Here is a 19,589-nt window from a genome sequence, read left to right as displayed (position 1 = left end):
CATACTCTCTTTCTCTTTGGAATTTGGATGTTTTCAGGAATTAAATCAAAGGTGGATGAGCTGAAAGCAGCCTATGACAGAGAGGAGTCTCCAAATTTGGAAGAATATGAACCTAACACCGTAGCCAGTTTGTTGAAGCAGTATTTGCGAGACCTTCCGGAGAATCTGCTTACCAAAGAGCTGATGCCTCGCTTTGAAGAGGCTTGTGGGAGGAGCACAGAGAGTGAGAAGGTGCAGGAGTTCCAGCGCTTGCTCAAAGAACTGCCAGAATGTAACTATCTTCTGATTTCTTGGCTGATCGTGCACATGGACCATGTTATCGCGAAGGAACTGGAAACAAAAATGAATATACAGAACATTTCTATAGTGCTCAGCCCAACTGTTCAGGTACATGGCCTTCCCTGCACACGTGCCCTCTGATGCTGACCCTGGGGAATCATTTTCTGTTGCTGAGTCGCACACCAAGCAGTTAACCAGCAATAGTAGATAATAGAATATCGGTCTTTTTCTTTCAGAATATGGACGGTGTCATGACCAGCATGTAGCTGTATAATTTGAGTATTGTACACTCTTTGGTGTGGTTTTCTAAACCAGTTTCTAATGACCGTGATCCTCATGAGTAGAGTAGGAGCCCATGGTACCCACAGTTACAAAGTTCATCTATAGACTTTTAGAGATTTCATTTGTTTCTTCAAATAGCATTGTTGCTTAATTATATTGCACCCATATATCAGACTCCAGCATAAAGGGGCTGGTCAGGGAATTACTCTGTTGATTTCATTCATAAAGATAGATCCTAGAGAAAGATTTTATAGAATTTTAATCTGAGGAGGCATTTCAGGGAATTAGGTAGTATGTTAATCGGTGTCTCTTTACAGCATAAATACTTGGCCTTTGTTGATTGCTGTTCACTTGGTGCTGGCACAAAGTGTTTGTATTCACTTAATTAGAGCTGCACAGTATGCTCGATGTTTTATTGAGGCCAGATACAAAGGCAAAAAAATGAAGTGATATTTGTATTTCTTATTTTAAGCTCTTTTTGACTAGTATAGTAGGTTATTATCAGCTATTGTTATAAAGCACTATTGTAAGAGTATTTTCTTGTATTAAAGATTCTTTCACTGCTCATTGATTATATTTTGGAAGCACTATGTTTCTCAGATTTCAGTTTGATCATTCAGACTAGTCAGGATTTCAGAATTTGGTAAATATCACATTGTTACTTAATATTACTATAATAGGGATGATGGTTTCATAGAAAGATCAAGTGTGTTGTTAAGTTTTAGATAGACAGTAACAGTGTCCTGATCTCCTAACATGAATGTGATATTTACACACTGGCTGTGCGTATGTGCCTGCAAGGCATTGATTTCTGGAGTGAGGGCCCTCATACCCTCAGCCCAGCCTGACAACCCCTGGTGCTCTTCCTTCGTCATTTCCCTCAGTACATACACTGGTATGTGTTAAAAGGTCTCAGAATAACTCGAGTATAAAGAACATAAGATTTTTAAAATCAGTATTATATTGCTAAAGAGAGAGCAAATTGATGATCATTGAGTTCTGCATCCTTTTTACTGTCCTTTTATTTACTTATTTAGTTTTTTAAATTTCTTAACGGTGCTTGAATACATGCTTGAATATATGCTGTTTTTCCATTCTCCTCTTTAAGTTGGCAATAATTTAGCAGAACATGTCCAGTCACTGCATTGGAAAAAACTCATTCCCATGTCTAGGATTAAAGGATGTACTATGCAACAGACACAAATTAAATGAAATAAAATGATAATTTGAATAGGTTTTTTTTTTTTTTTGCAAATCTTTTTATTTATTTTTTCTTAGATTAGCAATCGTGTCCTATATGTGTTTTTCACACATGTGCAAGAGCTCTTTGGAAATGTGATACTAAAGCAAGTGACAAAACCTCTTCGATGGTCTAATATGGCCACTATGCCTACACTGCCAGAGACCCAGGAGAACATCAAGGAGGAGATCAGAAGACAGGTGTGTGTGCTCAGCCCCACCTTCAGCCCTAAAGAGCCTACCTTTGCTCTGACCCTTTTGGAGAATTATGATTATCAACAGTGATGACTAGGAGTAGGAGCTCGTGTTCACTGAGCACTCTCCGTGGGTCTGGAGATTGTCAGACACGCTGTTCATGCCATGCCGAAGGCAGAAATTTCTGTCTGGCACTATTTCATGCCAGTGAAGTCAGAATATTGTGGTAGAAAGAAGACAGATTTTGAAATCCAAGAGACCTGGCTTTAAATTCTTGCTGTTAAAATTAACGGATTTTTAGGCATACTGCTTAACCTCTGTAAACCTTGATGATCCCATCATCTCGGTGGTTTGATGTGAAGATTACTACCATAAATGAGATAATGCAGCCAGGCATGTTGTAAGGAGTTAAAAAAGTTAGCTTATCTGGACAAGGTTGCTGTTATCAGCCATGTTTTACAGATAAAACTAAACTTGGAGAAATTAACTCACTGTATCACGTGGTTTTACTAAACTGTAGAACCAGGATTTGACCCCAAATCTAGTGCTTTTCCACTATCCTATTTTGATAGGAGAAATAGTTCATTTGGGGTGTGTGTGTGTGTGTGTGTGTGTGTGTGTGTGTGTGTTTAAGCAAGACTGATTAAGAAATTCAGGACCAAGAAATCTACTTATATTTGATAATTATTATACTTTTTATTTGCATACATATCAAATTTTTGCTTGGTTTTCTTTCCTTTTATCTGCTCTCCCATCATTAGTTGTTGATGTGTTGTGGGAAGGGATGTTAATGAACTGTTATTGAACCAATGTAAATTAATGATGAGAACCCAGTGCCCAGGCAAAAAAGATTTTCAGCGATAGCCTTGAAAAAATAATTCATGCCATTATATCATTCGCTTAATGATAATTGAAAAATGGTTGTACATCTTTAGAAATTGCATATGATTTTTATTTTAAGATGATGAGACATGGGATACCACTCAGTGTGTGGTATATTGTTTTCTAGGAGTTTCTTTTAAATTGTTTACATCGAGATTTGCAGGCTGGGATCAAGGATTTATCTAAAGAAGAAAGGTTATGGGAAGTACAGAGAATTTTGACAGCCCTCAAAAGGAAACTAAGAGAAGCTAAGAGACAAGTGAGTAAATTTGGTATTTTGGTACTGTCATGTTGATAATAGAATATAAACAGAATGCACTGGAATTTTTTTAAGTTTCTTTTAAAACACAATATATACATGTCTCTTGAAGTAAAGTTCCCTGATTGTTCCCAGTTTTGGATTATTGATCCTTCATTTTGGCATCAGGGAAATGTTTATTTAGAAAGGTTTTTTTTTTTCTTTTTTTTAATTAAACATGATTTTACTAAAAGATGTTTTGTCGTTTGCTGCTTGGTTGTACTTGTAAGCAGAAGCAATTGGATAGTGATACATTTCAGAGACTGCTGGGGGATTTGAAGCCTTTGAGTCGGCTCTTGGGAAACACAGGAGGTACTAAAGATCAGAAGGAGTTTTATTCACCAAATAAAAGGAAGAGTAGCAGGTGGCTCCAGCTAAGTTTGGGGTACACAAATCAGACTTTTCATCTCCTCTCGTGTATCTTGGTTCTGGGATTGTGGGTGGCTTAGCCACAAAAGGCTAAGATTGCAGATCTCTGGACCCTCTTACAACCTGTGTTCAGATTCAATGGCAGGCCCCACCAGGACTTCCAGGGAATTTTGGTTAGCGTTCATCAGACTGACAGAGCTGATCAGTGGTGGGTCACCACTGTGGTTGTGCTAACAGACAAAGACAGCACATGTATTTATGTTGCTCTGAGATTAAAGATTTGCATTTATGTGGAGGTTAGCTTTGTCAGAGAGGAAACATGAGATTTTTACACATGCTCTCTAGGACTGGCAGATTGGCAAAAGCCCTTTGTGTGTTTTTGTTCCTTTTTTTTTCCTGCTTACCAGATTATTTGTCTTTTGCTCCCTGTGCTTGTTGTCATTGTTGTTCCCCTCATGCCTCAGCCTAGGACCAGTGACTGACCAATTGGCCCTCATGGTTGTAATTGTTAACCATGTGGCATAACCTGTCCGACTTGAAATGAAGGGTCTCTGACCTGTGACAGGATAATGTATGTTTGGTTTTCATTACTCTTGCTCCTACTCTCTCTCGGATAAAGGAATTATGACAGAGCAAACCGGAGCCACTATAGAAAGGGGTGGATTACTCTTAATTCACCAGTTTTCTTTATTCTATCTCTTTATAGCTACTCATTTGTTTATAAAAATCTCAAAAGGTTTTGTCAAGTTGATTTCAACTTTTGAGGAATAAATTACTTTTTTTTTTTTAATGTTTATTTGACAGACAGATAGAGAGAGAACAAGCAGGGGAGGAGCAGAGAGAGAGAGAAGACAGAGGATCCAAAGCAGGCTCTGCGACAGCTGAGAGCCCGATGCGGGGCTTGAACTCACAAACCGTGAAATCATGACCTGAGCTGAAGTCGGACGTTTAACTGACTGAACCACCCAGGTGCCCCAGGAATAAATTACTTTAAAGATAGAAGTAATATAATTCATTATATTAACAAGACTAAAAATAAGAAAAATCCACAAGATCCTGTCAATAGATGCAGAAAAGGCATTTAGCAGAATTCAACCCTTATTCATGATAGCTCTCAGCAAACCTCATTCTCAGCCTAATAAAACGTGTCCATGAAAAAGTCTACCATTAATATTTGTACTTAATGGTGAAAGTCTGAATGCTTTCTTCTAAGATTGGTATATAAGGCAAGGATTTCTGCTTTTGCCACTTCTGTTCAACATTGTACTGGATGGAGGTTTGCTCTAGCTAGAGCAATAAAGCAAGAAAAGAAGGCATACAGATTGGAGAGAAGTAAGTCTTTATACGTAGATAGCATGACAATGCATAAAATTTTTTTTTTAATTAAAAAAATTTTTTTTTTTCTGAGAGACAGAGACAGTACAAGTGGGGCAAGGAGAGAGAGAGAGACACACACAGAAGCAGGCTTCAGGCTCCCAGCTGTCAACACAGAGTCTGACGCAGGGCCTGAACTCATGAACCGTGAGATCATGACCTGAGCTGAAGTCGGAAGCTTAACTGACTGAACCACCCAGGCTCCCCAAAAATCCTTTATACGTAGACAATAGGACTGTCTATATACAAAATCTATTAAAAAAACCTGATAAGTGAATTTAGCACAATTGTAGGATACAAGATTAGATACACAGAAGTCTGTTGTATTTCTGTATATTATCAATGAGCAAGCAGATATTGGATCTAAAAAGAAAAAAGAAGACCTAAATAAATGGAGTGATTTATGTTAATATTGTTAAAATGTTAGGTTTTCTCAAATTTATCTGTGGACTTAATCCCAATAAAAATCTGAACAGGTGGTTTTTGTAGAAATTAATAAGCTCTTTTAAAATTTATGTGGAAATACAAATGGTATAAACAATTGTAGAAAAAGAACATTGGAGGACTCACACTACCTGATTTTAAGACTTGCTATGAAGCTACAGTAACCAAGATACTAGGTGTTAGATAAAGACAAACATATAGAGTAGAACGTCCAGAAATAGACCCACAGATATATGGGCAGTTAACTTTCCACAAAGATGGTAAAACAATTCAATGGGGAAGGATTTTCTTTTCAACAGTGGTGCTGCAACAATTGGGCATCTGTATGCAAAAAAAAAAAAGAACCACCAAAACAAAATCTTGACTCTTCCCACACAGCATATGCAAAAACTAAGTCAAAGTGAATCTAAGACCTAAAAAGAACTTCCAAAAGGAAACATAGAAGATCTTACTGACTTTGGCTTAGGTCAGGCAGTAGTTTCTTAAACAGGACACGATACCCACCAACTGTTAGATTACATTTCATCAGCATTCTAAAACCTCCTCTTCAGGGGTGTCTGGGTGGCTCAGTTGGTGGAGCATCTGACTCTTGGTTTCAGCTCAGGTCATGATTTCACAGTTTGAGAGATCGACCCCTGCCTCAGGCTCTGCCCTGAGGGCGTAGAACCTGCCTGGGATTCTCTCTCTCTCTCTCTCTCTCTCTCTCTCTCTCTCTTTCTCTTTCTCTTTGCCTCTCTCCTGCTCACACATTCACGGTGCTCTCTCCTCTCTCAAAATAAACATTAAAAATAAATAAATAAAAATAAAACATGCTCTTCAAAAGACACTGAAGAAAATGAGTATATAAGAAGCTGTGACAAAATAATTGCCAAAACACATATTTGATAAAGGACTTGAATATGTAAAAAACTTAAGAAGATGACAAAGGGTTTTTTTAGACTTTATTTTTTTAAAGTAAATTTGGATTCATAGCAAAATTGAGAGGGAAAGTACAGAGATTTCCCATATACTCACTGTTCTCCCACCAGAGTATGGTACATTTGTTATAATAAGAATTCAGTTTTTAAATAGGCAAAAGAGTTGGGTGCCTGGGTGGCTCAGTCAATTAAGTGTCTGACTCTTGATTTTGGCTCAGGTCTTGATCTCACAGTTCATGGAATTGAGCCCCACCTCGTCTTCCCGTCCCCCATTGGGCTCTGAACTCACAGTGAGGAGTATGCTTAGGATTCTGTCTCCCCCTCTCTCTGCTTCCTTCCCCTTGTGTGTGTGAGCCCTCTCTTAAACATTTTTTTAAAGGTAAAAAAGTTGAATAGGAACTTTACTAAAGATCATGTACAAATGGCAAATACGCACATGCAGAGGTGCTCAACATCATTTATCATTACGGAAATACAAATTGAAATCGCAGTGAGATACCACTACAGACCAACAAAAATGATTAAAAATAAAAATACCAGGTGTTGCCAAGAATGTGGGGCAACGGGAACTCTCGTTGCTCTTGGTAATGCAAAATGGTATAGTAATTTTAGAAAACAGTTTGGCAGTTTCTTATAAAGTTAAACATATGGTTACCATATGACCAAGCAATCCCACTTTTAGGTATTTAAAAGAAGAAAGCATTTATACCCACTCAAAGCATATATGTACGAAATGTTCATAACCGCTCTAGTTATAATAGTTCAAAACTAGGAAGGATCCAAATGTCCGTCAGCTGGTGAATGGATAAACAGATTGGTGTACATTTATCTCATAGCATATTACTCAGCAAACTGCCAATCGATACAAACAACAAAATAGATGAATAATAAAAACATTATGCTGAGGCACCTGGATGGATTGGCCAGTTAAGTATCTGACTCTTGCTTTTGGCTCAGGTCATGATCTCATGGTTTGTGGGTTGGAGCCCCCTGTCGGGCTCCGCATTGCCAGTGTGGAGCCTGCTGGGATTCTGTCTCTCTGTCTCTACCCCTGCCCCTCCCTCTCTCTCTCAAAATAAATAAACTTAAAAAAAAAAAAGCATTATGCTAAGTGAAAGAAGCCACATAAAAAAATATTTTACCGACTGATTCAATTTATGACACTCAAGAAAAGGCAAAACTATAGCAACGGAAAACAGGTCAGTGGTTGCCAGGAGCCAGCAGATGGTGGAAGAACCCAAGAGTACTTTGTGTGGTGGTAGAAATGTTCTATATTGTGATTATTGTGCTGGTTACTTAACTATTCATTTGTCAAAACTAATTGAACTGTATACTTAAAATGACAACGTCCAAAAAAAAAAAAAAATTACGGAAGTTCATTTATATGGGTGGGTTCCAGGTATGGTGAGCACATTAACCAGAATTAAACATTTTTCAGAGTGCAGCCACAAACTAAGATACACATGTTATTTTTGAAACACAGTTAACAAAGCTCATCTATCCATTGGTTCACCTGACTGTTACTGTTACTTTTTTGATTCTAGGAAATGAGAAGGAAACTTCGAAATGGTGATGGTGTGAAATTGTTGAATATGTGTTACATATGGGCTGAGCTGTTATTTTTCATTTGTCTTACCCAACAGGAGTGTGAAACCAAGATTGCACAAGAGATTGCCAGTCTTTCAAAAGAGGATGTTTCCAAAGAAGAAATGAATGAAAATGAAGAAGTTATAAATATTCTCCTTGCTCAGGTAAGCTAAACTTTTTTTCTACTTTGCAAATTCATTTCTTTAATAAAAATAAAAATTGTACATAATTAAGGTGTACAGCGTGATTGATAGACTTATACATAGTGAAGTTATTACTACAGTGAAGCTAATTAAATTGTCTCTTTTTTCTTTTGTGATGGGAACACCTGAAATCTATTCTTTTAGTACATTTCCAGTATTTAATACAATGTTACTAATTGTAGTCATCATGCTTGTATACTAGATCTCTAGACTTACTTATTCTTTGTAATTGCGACTTTGTATCTTTTGACTAACATATCCCCATTTTCCCCATCCCCCAGCCTCTGGTAACTGCAGTTCTGCTCTCTACTTCTATGAATTCTGCTTTTTTTTTTTTTTTTTTTTTTAAGATTCCACATGGCAGTGCGATCATACAGTATTTGTCTTCCTGTGTCTGGCTTATTTCATTAGCATAATGTCCTCCAGGTTCATTGTCATAAATGGCAAGATTCCCTTCTTTCTCAGCTGAATAATATTCCTGTGTATACTTGTGTTTATACACACCCCACATCTATCCATTCATGCATTGACCATTGGATTGTTTTCATGTTTTGACTATTGTAAATAATGCTGCAGTAAACATGGAAGGTTTCTCTTCAGTATCCTTTTCATTTCCTTTGGGTATATACCCAGAGGTGAAATTGCTGGATTATTCTATTTTTTGTGTTTTTTAGTAACTTCCATTCTGTTTTCCATAATGGCTGTGTTCAGTTTACATTCCTACCAACAGTGTATAAGAATTCATTTTCTCTATGTCCTTGCCAACAATTGTTACTTTTTTTTTTTTTTTTTTTTTTTGATAGCCATCCTAACAGGTATGAGGTAATATCTCATCATGGTTATGATTTGCATTTTCCTAATGATTAGTGATGTTGAGCATCTTTTTTTTTTTAAGTTTTATTTTTATTTATTTTGAGAGAGAGACAGCACAAGTTGGGGAGGGGCAGAGAGAGAGGAGAGAGTGAGAATCCCAAGCAGGCTCCATGCTGCCAGTGCAGAGCTTGATGTGGGGCTCAAGCACATAAAACCAGGAGATCATGACCTGAGTTGAAACCAGGAGTCAGATGCTCACCTGACTGAGCCACCCAGGCGTCCTGAGCATCTTTTGATATATCTATTGGTATTTGTAGGTCTTCTGTTTAGAAATACCTATTCAGGGGTGCAGGTGTGTGTTAGTTGGTTAAGCATCTGACTCTTGGTTTTGGCCTAGGTCATGATCTCGTGGTTTCATGGGTTTGAGCCCTGTGTCAGGCTCTGCACTGGCAGCGTGGAGCCTGCTTGGGATTCTCTCTCTCCCTCTCTTGATCTGCCCCTCTGATTTCAAAGTATACTGATTTCAAAAGCTATAATAAAACTATGGTACTGGCAGAAAAAGACCAATAGAGTGGAACAGAGAGCCCAAAAATAAATCCACAGATTTATGGCCAACTGATCTCTGTCTCCTGCACTGTCTCTGTCCTTCTCAAAATAAATAAATAAGCTTAAAAAGAAATGCCTATTCAGGTCCTTTGCCCACTTTTTAATTGGGTTATTTTCCTATTGTGTTAGGTGCATTCCTTATACACTTTGGCTGTTAACCCCTTATCTAATGTATGGTTTGCAAATATTTTCTCCCATTCCATAGGTTGCTTTTCATTCTGTTGACTTTTTTGTTTGGTGTGCAGAGCTTTTTAGTTTGATGCAATCCCATTTGTCTGTTTTTTGCTTTAGTTGTCTGCTTTTGGGGTCATATCTAAAAATCCAATGCCTAGACAAGTGCCAAGAAACCTTTTCCTTTTTTTTGTTTTCTAATAGTTTTATGGTTTAGGTCTTATTTTAAATCTTTAACTCAGATATAGATATAGATATGGAGTAAGATAAGGATCCAGTTTTATTTTTTGCATGTAGGAGACAACTTTCCCCACACCATTTATTGAAGGGATGGTCCTTTATATGTGTTTTTGGCACCTTTGCAAAGATCAGTTGGCCATATATCTGTGGATTTTGACCATATATCTGTGGATTTATTTTTGGGCTCTTTGTTCTACTCTATTGGTCTTTTTCTGCCATTACCATACTGTTTTATTATAGCTTTTGAAATCAGTATACTCTGAAATCAGGTAGTGTGATGCCTCCAACTTTGTTACTTATGTTTGGGATTGCTTTGACTATTAACAGTCATTTTTTAGGACTTTTTTTTCTATTTCTGTCAAAAGCACCATTGGAATTTTGAATCTTTAGATCTCTTGGGGTAGTGTGGACATTGAAACAATTTTATTTCTTCTGATCCATGAACATGGGATATTTTTCCATTTATTTGTGTTTTTAGTTTTGTTTTTTTTTTAATCAGTGTTTTAGTTCAGATCTTTCACTTCCTTGGTTAAATATATTCTAGGTATTGTATTTTTTGATGCTATTGTAAATGGAATTTTCTTAATTTCTTTTTCAGATAGTTTGTTAGTGTATAGAAGTAGAACTAATTTTTGTATGTTGATTATATGCTGCAACTTTACTGAATTGGTTTATTCTAACAGGTTTTTTTGTTTTGTTTTTTTGGAGAGTCTTTAGGGTTTTCTATATATAAAAATCACGTCATCTGCAAACAGATAATTTTACTTCTTTATATCATGAGGGACGCCTGGGTGGCTTAGTCGGTTAAGCGTCCGACTTTCGCTTAGGTCATGATCTCGCGGTTGTGGGTTCGAGCCCCGTGTCGGGCTCTGTGCTGACTGCCAGCTCAGAGCCTGGAGCCTGTTTCAGTCTGTGACTCCCTCTCTCTCTGACCCTCCCCTGCTCACGCTGTCTCTCTCCCTCTCTCTCTCTCCTAGAAATAAATAAAACATTAAAAAAAAAAAGACTTTATATCATGAAAGGAAACACTTCAAATTTTGTCATATGCTTTTTTGCATCTATTGAGATGATCATTGGATCACCTTTCATTCTGTCAGCATGGTGTGTCACGTTTATTGATTTGCATATGTTGGACCATCCTTGTACCCTGGAGATAAACCCTACTTGATTGTGGTGTATATGATCTTTTTAATCTGTTGTTGAGGATTTTTGCATCTGTGTTCATCAAGGATGTTGGCCTGTAATATTCTTTTCCTATAGTGTCTGTGTCTGGCTCTGGTATACTCATAATGCTGGCCTTGTAAAGGAAGTTTGGGAGCATTCCTTTTTCCATTTTCTTGGACAAATTTGAAAAAGATTGGCATTATTTCTTTAAATGTTTGGTGGAATTTAACTGTGAAGCCATCTGGTTGTGGTTTTTGCTTGGTTGGTTTTTTGATTACTGATTCAGTGTTTGTACTATGTTCAGATTTGCTAAGTCTTCATGATTCAGTCTTGGTAGGTATTGTTTCTAAGAACATAACCATTTCTTCTAAGTTATCCAGTTTGTTGGTGTATAAATGTTTATAGTAGTCTCTCATAATGCTTTTTATTTCTGTGGTATCAGTTGTAGTTTTTCTTCTTTCATGTATAGTTTTGAGTCCTCTCTTTTATTCTAGCTAAATGTTTGTCAATTTTGTCTTCTCAAAAAACCAAGTCTTTGGGGTGCCTGGGTGGCTCAGTCATTTGATTGTCTGACTCTTGATTTTGATTCAGGTCATGAACTTGTTTGCGGGTTCAAGTTCCATATCCCATGTTTGGGATTCTCTCTCCTTCTCTCTCTGCCTCTCCTCTGTGCACACTTCTGTGCACATGCATGCTCTCTCAATAGTCAACATTTACAAAAATTAAAACCCAACTCTTAGTTTTACTAATCTTTTGTATTGTTTTTCTAGTCTCTGTTTCATTTATTTCTGCTCTGCTCTGTATTATTTCCTCCCTTCTGCTGATTTTTAGTTTGTTCTTCTTTTTCTAATTTCTTGAGGTGTAAAGATAGGTTGTTTGAGATCTTTTTTCTTAATGAAGGCATTTATCACCATAAACTTCCCTCTTCAAGTTGTTCTTGCTGCATCCCGTAGTTTTGACATGTTGTGTTTTTACTTTCATTCATCTCTAGATATTTGAGTTCTTCTTTGACCTGTTGGTCATTTAAGAGTGTGTTGCAAGACTCTTAATAGTCATCATATATTATAATTTGAGAAGCTCATCTACAGAGGTGTGAATCTTTTAAAGAAACTTGAAAGATGATGTAGTGGCTGTGAGACTGGCATTATTTCTTTAAATGTTTGGTGGAATTTAACTGTGAAGCCATCTGGTTGTGGTTTTGCTTGGTTGGTTTTTTGATTACTGATTCAGTGTTTGTACTGTGTTCAGATTTGCTGAATGAGATTGTGTCTGTTGTATGTCGTGTTTGCTGAAGTATTAGGCAGGAGAAAGAAACTATACCCCCCTACTGATTACTTCTTACTGGGCACTGTTCTAGATGCTTACTCTCATTTTATACACATACACCCACACACACCCACACACACCCACACACACACAGAGGTATGAGTTATAGGTGTTTTTCATAACTTATAGATTAGTTGTAACTTATTTCATATTAATTAGATGGGACTTTATTTTCTTTAAGTTTATTCATTTATTCTGAGAGAGAGAGTGCGTATGCACATGAGCAGGGTAGGGGCAGAGAGAGAATCCCAAGCAGGCTCTGCACTGTCAGCACAGAGCCTGACACGGGGCTTGAACCCATGAACCATGAGATCATGACGTGAGCTGAAACCAAGAGTCAGACACTTAACTGACTGAGCCATCCAGGCACCCTGGCCTTTAATATTTTAAAATGTGATCTTCCTGACCACAAAGTTTGGGATCCTTGAAATGTAACAATATTGATTTTATCTGATTGTTGTTGCTGATAACACCTGTTTAGATATTTTCATTTTATTTTTTTGTGGGTGAATGTCAGTTGCTGGAGATGAATTGCTTTATTACTCATTCATTGATTTGATGAATAGCTCTTGAGTATCTACTGTATTCCAGGCATAGAGCTGGAGATGAGCTCCTTTCTTTCTCTCTGCATTTCTCAACATTGTTCTGTTCTGGAAACTCCCAGAGGTTAACTAGAAATAAAGGTGTAGGTTCTGACAACAGTCAGCACTTCCAGAAATTCACATGTGTAGGCCACCTAAAGCTTTACCGGTTTCATTCCTTTTTCTGTCACTTTTTTTTTTGTTTGTTTGTTTATTCATTTCTGGGAGAGGAGAGACAGAGTGTTAGTGGGGGAGGGGCAGAGAGAGGGGGAGACACAGAATCTGAAGCAGGTTCCAGGCTCTGAGCTGTCAGCACAGAGCCCAGTGCGGGGCTCAAATCCATGAATGGCGAGATCATGACCTGAGCTGAAGTTGGACACTCAACCAACTGAGCCACCAGATTATGTCTTTGGTTCAGAGTTTTTTAGTCAGATATTTCTCAGAACATGAGCTTTGGCAGGTCCACTAGGGTAAAGGGAAAGCATCTGTGTTTAGAAACACGTGGGGAAGGAACACTGCATATCGCACCTCCAGGAGCTTGCTCGTGCTTGCCGGAGGCTTTGAGTACTTCCCTCTAGAACTTGACCACAGTGTCTTTCTGTTTCAGTCGCATTGCCTATCCTCTCAGCAGCTAGGAGTTGGGAAGGAAATGCTGGAGACCTTTGCCTCCAATTCCTTGTTTTCCATATCCTTACAATTCTGAAATTTTGTCTGCTTTGCTGCTTTTCTCTAGGTTGGGGGCGTTAGCTAGATCTTGAACAGATTGGGATGTTTTTTCCCTTTGGTTATCCAGTTTTAGAAACGTTATGTCTGTGAAAGCAGAGTATTTACGGTTTATCATCTCTGGGGACATGGGTTGAGGAGGACGGTGGATTTTGGTGAGGAGAAAAGATTTCATCTGGGAACATCTTTCCTTTACTAGAACTGCTTTAAGGTGATAGTGACATGAGCTGCATATCTCCTGGGTCCTTCTTTTCCCCAGTGACACTATTCAAGACTGTCTTGACCCCGAAATAGATAAGAGAGTAGTAGGAAGGCATTCAGGAGAGATTGGGAGTCAGAAACAGGCACAGCCACTTGACATTTGTGTCCAGGGTGCTGGCCTCATAGGGACACTTTGCAAAATAAGGACATGGGATTCTGAGGTGGCATTTTATGTCGTAAGAAAAAATCTAGATACTCCTCCCAAATAAGCTAGTCTACCTTTTCCCAGCCTTTCCATGACATTAGGGGAAAAGGATTATAAGCTTTGCAGTACAAGCTTTCCTATAACTTGTGTTATGTATGGGGCTAAAAAATTTAAGGAGACCCCAGAAAGGTGACATTCCCTAGACTCATACTCTCGAAGGTGCTCACCAGTGGTTATTATTTCAGGAGAACGAGATCCTGACTGAACAGGAGGAGCTTCTAGCCATGGAGCAGTTTCTGCGCCGACAGATCGCCTCCGAAAAAGAAGAGATTGAACGCCTCAGAGCTGAGATTGCTGAAATTCAGAGGTAAAGGAAAGCAGAGGGTTTTAGTTTTAAGTTTGCAAGAATGTTTACTTAAAAATACGCATAGTTGTTTCATCTCTCAGACTTCCATGCAAAAGAACTAGGCATCCAAATCAGTCATCTTTAAGTGTCTTCCTAAGTCACTCTATTGGGTAGACTTGTGAAAAACTGGTGATTGGAAAAGAAGGGCGGGAGGGGAGCGGGGCGCATTCTTCTGCTCACCGTCTCTCTCGGCCTCCCACCCCCAGCCGCCAGCAGCATGGCCGCAGCGAGACAGAGGAGTACTCCTCCGACAGTGAGAGCGAGAGCGAGGACGAAGAGGAGCTGCAGATCATTCTGGAAGACCTACAGAGGCAGAACGAAGAGCTAGAAGTGAGCACCAGCTTCCAGAAAGTTTCCCTTAGAGGCTGTCCTCTTCTGTGGGAACCAGCGGGAGGCTGAGGAGAGAGTTTAGGGGGCGTCTCGCCGGAGCATGCAGGGCGAGGGCGGTGCTGGCCGGGCACGCAGCACAGCGTGGCCTCACCGGGCATCCCTGGGCTGTGGTGACTGCCCTTGAACCGCTGTGAGAGATCTGGGCTAAGTTCCCAGAGATGAGCAGAAAGAGCGGTGCTGGTGGAAGAAGGAAGAGCCTCCTGACTCTCCTGGGTAAAATGGGGACAAAGTTTTCCTTCATCCCTTAACCCTCGGAGCAGCCAGTGTGAGTAAACTCGGCACCAAAAGTCTGGGAGGCAACCGTATGGTGAAAAGCAAGAGATTTCTGTGATCTCAATCGGAGTTTCCCTTCTTACCCCAGATTAATCATTGTCTCCAGATGTTGTACCTCAGGGATTGAGAGAGGAAAGCAGTTTTCGTCTTACTCTAAGAATGGTGGGACAGCTTTCTTCCCCTCATCCTGGTGCGCTCAGCTGCTGGGGCAAATCAGAGCCTCCCACTGCATAGAAAACTAGAATTCCATATGAAACCACTGCCCACAGAAGTCCTGTGGACAGAATCCAAACGCACTGTCCGCTGAGGTCCATGACCCAGGACACTGGCCACAGCCACAGGTGTGTCATGGGAGAAGCAGAAGAGCGGTTGAGATCTGGGCTACCAGGTAGCTTCTCTTCTTTAGAAAGACCTCACGTTGGCACTTTAGTTTGCTAGGAAAATATATTCCAGAATTATAGTATTTGGGATATAGGTGTGGCCGCTGTAACAGGGAATACTCTGAACAAGACAGTTACATTCCTCACCTGGCAGACATCCAGGTCTGCCACATTCCACACAGGATGCCCTCCTCCCAAGGAGAAAACATTTGGGGTCCAGAGTGGCCACTTAGGTCTTGCCCACTCTCAGCAGGAAGGGGGAAGGGATCCAAGAATGCCTGGTGGTTAAGGGCTTCTGCTCACACCTTGTTAGCAAAGGCTCAGTCACACGGCTGTAGGTGAGACTGGGTGATACATGCTGCGTGGAAATGTCACAGCACAGAGAGGGGAGGGTGCACTGTGCAGCCAGTATCCTGCTACCAAGGGAGGTTTGCAAGATTCTGGGATTAGCTACTGTTTTCACTACCTCAGCTTTGCTGAGTGCACGCAGAGAATTTAGAGCTGATAGTTTCCAGTAGTTTGCTTAAGTAGCACAGTTCAGATGTAAAGTAATACGTTCACCAAAGACAAAGGACATTCACTTAAGATAAATCTGGGATTTTATCCTGTCTCTAACATCCCCCTCTAATTGTTGGTAAAGTTACTTTTATCTTCCACTCACTTAAGGGCTGGTTAGGAGCCAGTTCAAAACATAAACCTCTTTTAAACACTGAAATATTTAATATTATTAAGCGAACTGTTTTCTCTTGGTACATTTATGTTTTCCAGATGTGTTTACTCTTCTGTAATTAGCCGCAGTTTCATTCCTGAATGTTGTGCATTCTGGGTCGAGGTGTTGACGTGTCTCATTTGCGCATCCGTGTTCCTGTCTCACAACTGAGTTGCCTTAAACAGAATAGATTCCTGTGTAGGATAGCCTTGCTAACTGTTCTCTGTTCCTGAATCTGTTCCTTTGGAGCTTCTTGCTTAAGCTGTTCTTTTGTCGTTCCTCAAGATAAAGAACAATCATTTGAATCAAGCAATTCACGAAGAGCGAGAGGCCATCATCGAGCTGCGGGTGCAGCTCCGCCTGCTTCAGCTGCAGCGAGCCAAGCCTGAGCCGCCGGGGCCGGACGACGAGGAGCCCGAGAGGCGCGGGGCCGCCGTCCAGCCGCCCAGAGACGGCGCCCCGGAGACGAAAGCGGCTAAGGAGCAGCCAAAGGCGGGCAAGGAGCAGGCCAAGCCGTCACCAAGCAGAGACAGGAAGGAGACGCCCATCTGAGCAGCCCAGACCCGACGAGACCTGTGCATCTTACTGTAATCCCGAGAGTCAGAGTGCACAACTCTCTGCTGTACATTCTGTAAAGATGTCTTTTCTCCTCAGACTCTTCCTTCTCTCTCTCATAGGACTTCTCCGCGTCAGGCTCAGGTTACACGGGAGGACAAAGCAGTGCACGCATTGTGGGCTTGTAGGGGACAGATGAGTTTTCCAGATAGTGTCCGCTTATTTGAAGATTCATTTTCTTTGTTAACTTAAAACTGTTTTAACCCTTGAGTGGCTTCTTTTTAAACCAAAAATCGTCTGTCTTTGCTTTTTATTACAGCAGAATCAGGATCTCTTTCTCTCGTTCAAGGGGGGGAACCAGACAAGGTAAATTCTGTTCCTGCCTTGTGGATTGCCCCGTAGTGTCACCCTCCGGGATCTCTGCTTACTAGTCACTCTTGCTTGTGCCTTTTACACCTTCTCGGTGCAGATTCTGTAATGGGGAGCTGCCTCGGATTTCCTGACGGGCCAGAATAGCTCTTCCTGAGGTTACCGTTGCCCACCCTTGTCACCCTCTCCTTTGACGGCCCTAAACCCCAGTCCATGAGCCTGAGTCACAGGATGGCCTGACTGGTCACAGACAGAGCTGCCAGTGAGCCTGCCTGCCGGCCCCGGGGCAGCGTGGCCCCCGCGGAGGAGCAGCCGCCATGCTCCTGCAGGCTCCTCGCTGCCGGTGATCAGCACATGCTTTTCACCGGGTTGGTCAAAGGTGGCTGCCCGACCTAAGGCATCCGCACAGAGGATCGGTTCTTAACCCGGAGATCTTCTCATGTGACTGATCTTCCATTAAACACAGGATGACTTAGATTGCTTGCTTGGGCTAGAATGTAAAAGTCTCTTTGCCTGAATAAGCCATATATGCTCTTAAATGAAAGGGTTCAGTTGCCCGTATCCTATGATCTCAGTGAACCTGCTGATGGACTCCCAATTGACAAGATTGAGCAATAGAAAAAAATTTGTCCTTTAAATGATAGCTGTGATCCCCGACCCCGTTTTCTTGCTTCTGCAACTTCTCTGGTGACTGAGGCATCTGGGAGGTCGGCTCTCAGGCACCTGTGTTCAGTCACCCTCCGTCTGAATAAATGGCACCCATGAGGTAGGTCAGCTCTCATGGCTGTGAAGATAAACCCCACACACTCAAGGTGATGGAAACAAACCACCCCCCATGAGGGCTCTGTCCTCTCCTAGTTACTATTTATTTTCAGCACCTGTTTGATGCGGTTTTTTATTCTCTACCTATTGCACTGTTGTGACTTGTTGGCCATTGTTTGATTTTTGTACGAAAAAAAGCTTTGTTATAGAAATCAGCATACTATTTTTTTAAATCTGGAGAGAAGATATTATGGTGACTGAAAATATGGTCAGGTGTCAAATATAAACGTATAAAAGCCTTCTTGCTGTCCTGTCCGTCATATTACATTTATTTTATATTTGCTGGCAATATCGAAGGTTTCTTTTTTGTTTGTGTAAACTCTAATTTCTATCAAGGTGTCATGGATTTTTAAAATTAGTATTTCATTACAGTTGTCTCAGCATTCATTAACTAATTTTTGCCAGGACCATTACTGATCAAACAAATAAATTCAACAGCCATTTGAGGAAAAAAACCCCAAAAGCATCTTGTTTTTTTGTGCACCTTCTTTCTTTGAAGTAGTTAGTGTCCTGTGGCCGACGAGGAGTTGGTCTGATGCTTCGTTAAGGCCCAAGAGTGAACTAACCTTTTGTTTGGACTCCTTGTGTGCTCCTCGCCCTGGTGGACTTGTTCCCCCTCGCTGGTTTCTAGGGTTTGCTGTCCTCCTTCCCCAGTAGGTGCTTCCTGCTGAGGGAGCACACGTTTGTACAGCCAGCTGACTGGGATCGGGTCTGCGGTGTCCTCTGAGCGACAGAACGTGCCCTTCGAAAGTGACGCACAGGTCAGTCAGCCCAGCGCGGCAGAAGAGCACATCGATTATTGCAAAGTCCCTTTCCTTCAGGGGCTGGCATTCCTGGTTAAGATTCCATCGCCAGGAGAGCTGAACGTGTAATTCAGTTGTGGTTTGCTGATGTGGGGCTTAGCATAAGCGACTGTTTCGGGCCCCTTGTGTGGTTTCTAATAATATCCCCCTTTCGACGAGACTCTCAGCCTTGAGAGGTGATCAAAACGTAAGGCACTAGTGCTCCTCTCTGCTACCACTCTCGGGTTCTTGGAGTTTTTGCATTTTTCAGATCACGGTGTTGGCTTCAAAGTGGGTGTTCCTTTTCTAATGCTCTACCTTAGAGAGAGCATTTGTGTGGTGCTAAGTGGCTGCAGACATGCATTTAAAACTTTTGAGAGATTCAGTGCACCATGGAGCTACTGTGATTATAAGCAGGATAATCCCAGCCTCTGGAGTGCACTTCGGAGTCATGGTCCCCTCCACGTAAGTGTCAATCCAAGTGCAGCGAGTGGCGTTGACTGTAGCACAGACTGCCAGATAACTGAGGGCTTTCCTATTATTGAGACTGTCGTTGGTGAGAGAGCTGAAGGTTTTTTGTTGTCATGGGGCAGCTAATTGCTCTAGCAGCCGATTCTTTAATATCTTCAAGGAATTCAGGTGAGGTTCCTGATCATAGCTTCATTTGCACTTAGCCGGGTGAGTAAGGGCATCTGTTGAAGGAAGTGAATTTGGAATCAAGAAAGCCTCCTGGAAATTCTGGTTTGAGTCTGTGGCTTGGGACTGGACAGCTGACAGCCATGGAAGCTAGTATAATTTCCGGAG

General features: G+C 40.8%; 1 protein-coding gene across 1 annotated transcript in view; it reads left to right on the top strand.

The window, feature by feature from the left end:
- The window catches only part of RALBP1 (ralA binding protein 1), a 48,539-nt gene extending 30,295 nt beyond the window's left edge, over window positions 1-18,244 (top strand). Inside the window, exons 4-10 of the mRNA XM_077778106.1 lie at window positions 38-387; window positions 1,840-2,001; window positions 3,005-3,136; window positions 7,923-8,030; window positions 14,345-14,466; window positions 14,712-14,835; window positions 16,543-18,244. Of these exons, the coding sequence (XP_077634232.1) occupies window positions 38-387; window positions 1,840-2,001; window positions 3,005-3,136; window positions 7,923-8,030; window positions 14,345-14,466; window positions 14,712-14,835; window positions 16,543-16,809 (1,265 nt within the window). The 3' untranslated portion in view covers window positions 16,810-18,244. The remainder of the gene's footprint in view (window positions 1-37; window positions 388-1,839; window positions 2,002-3,004; window positions 3,137-7,922; window positions 8,031-14,344; window positions 14,467-14,711; window positions 14,836-16,542) is intronic.
- Window positions 18,245-19,589: the final 1,345 nt, after the last annotated feature.

This window comes from Crocuta crocuta, unplaced genomic scaffold (genome assembly GCF_008692635.1).
Source record: "Crocuta crocuta isolate KB4526 unplaced genomic scaffold, BGI_CrCroc_1.0 scaffold26, whole genome shotgun sequence".
In the NCBI taxonomy this organism is placed as follows: Eukaryota; Metazoa; Chordata; class Mammalia; order Carnivora; family Hyaenidae; genus Crocuta; species Crocuta crocuta.
The sequence above is the reverse complement of the archived record's forward strand: the minus strand, read 5'-3'. Positions and strand labels throughout refer to the sequence as shown.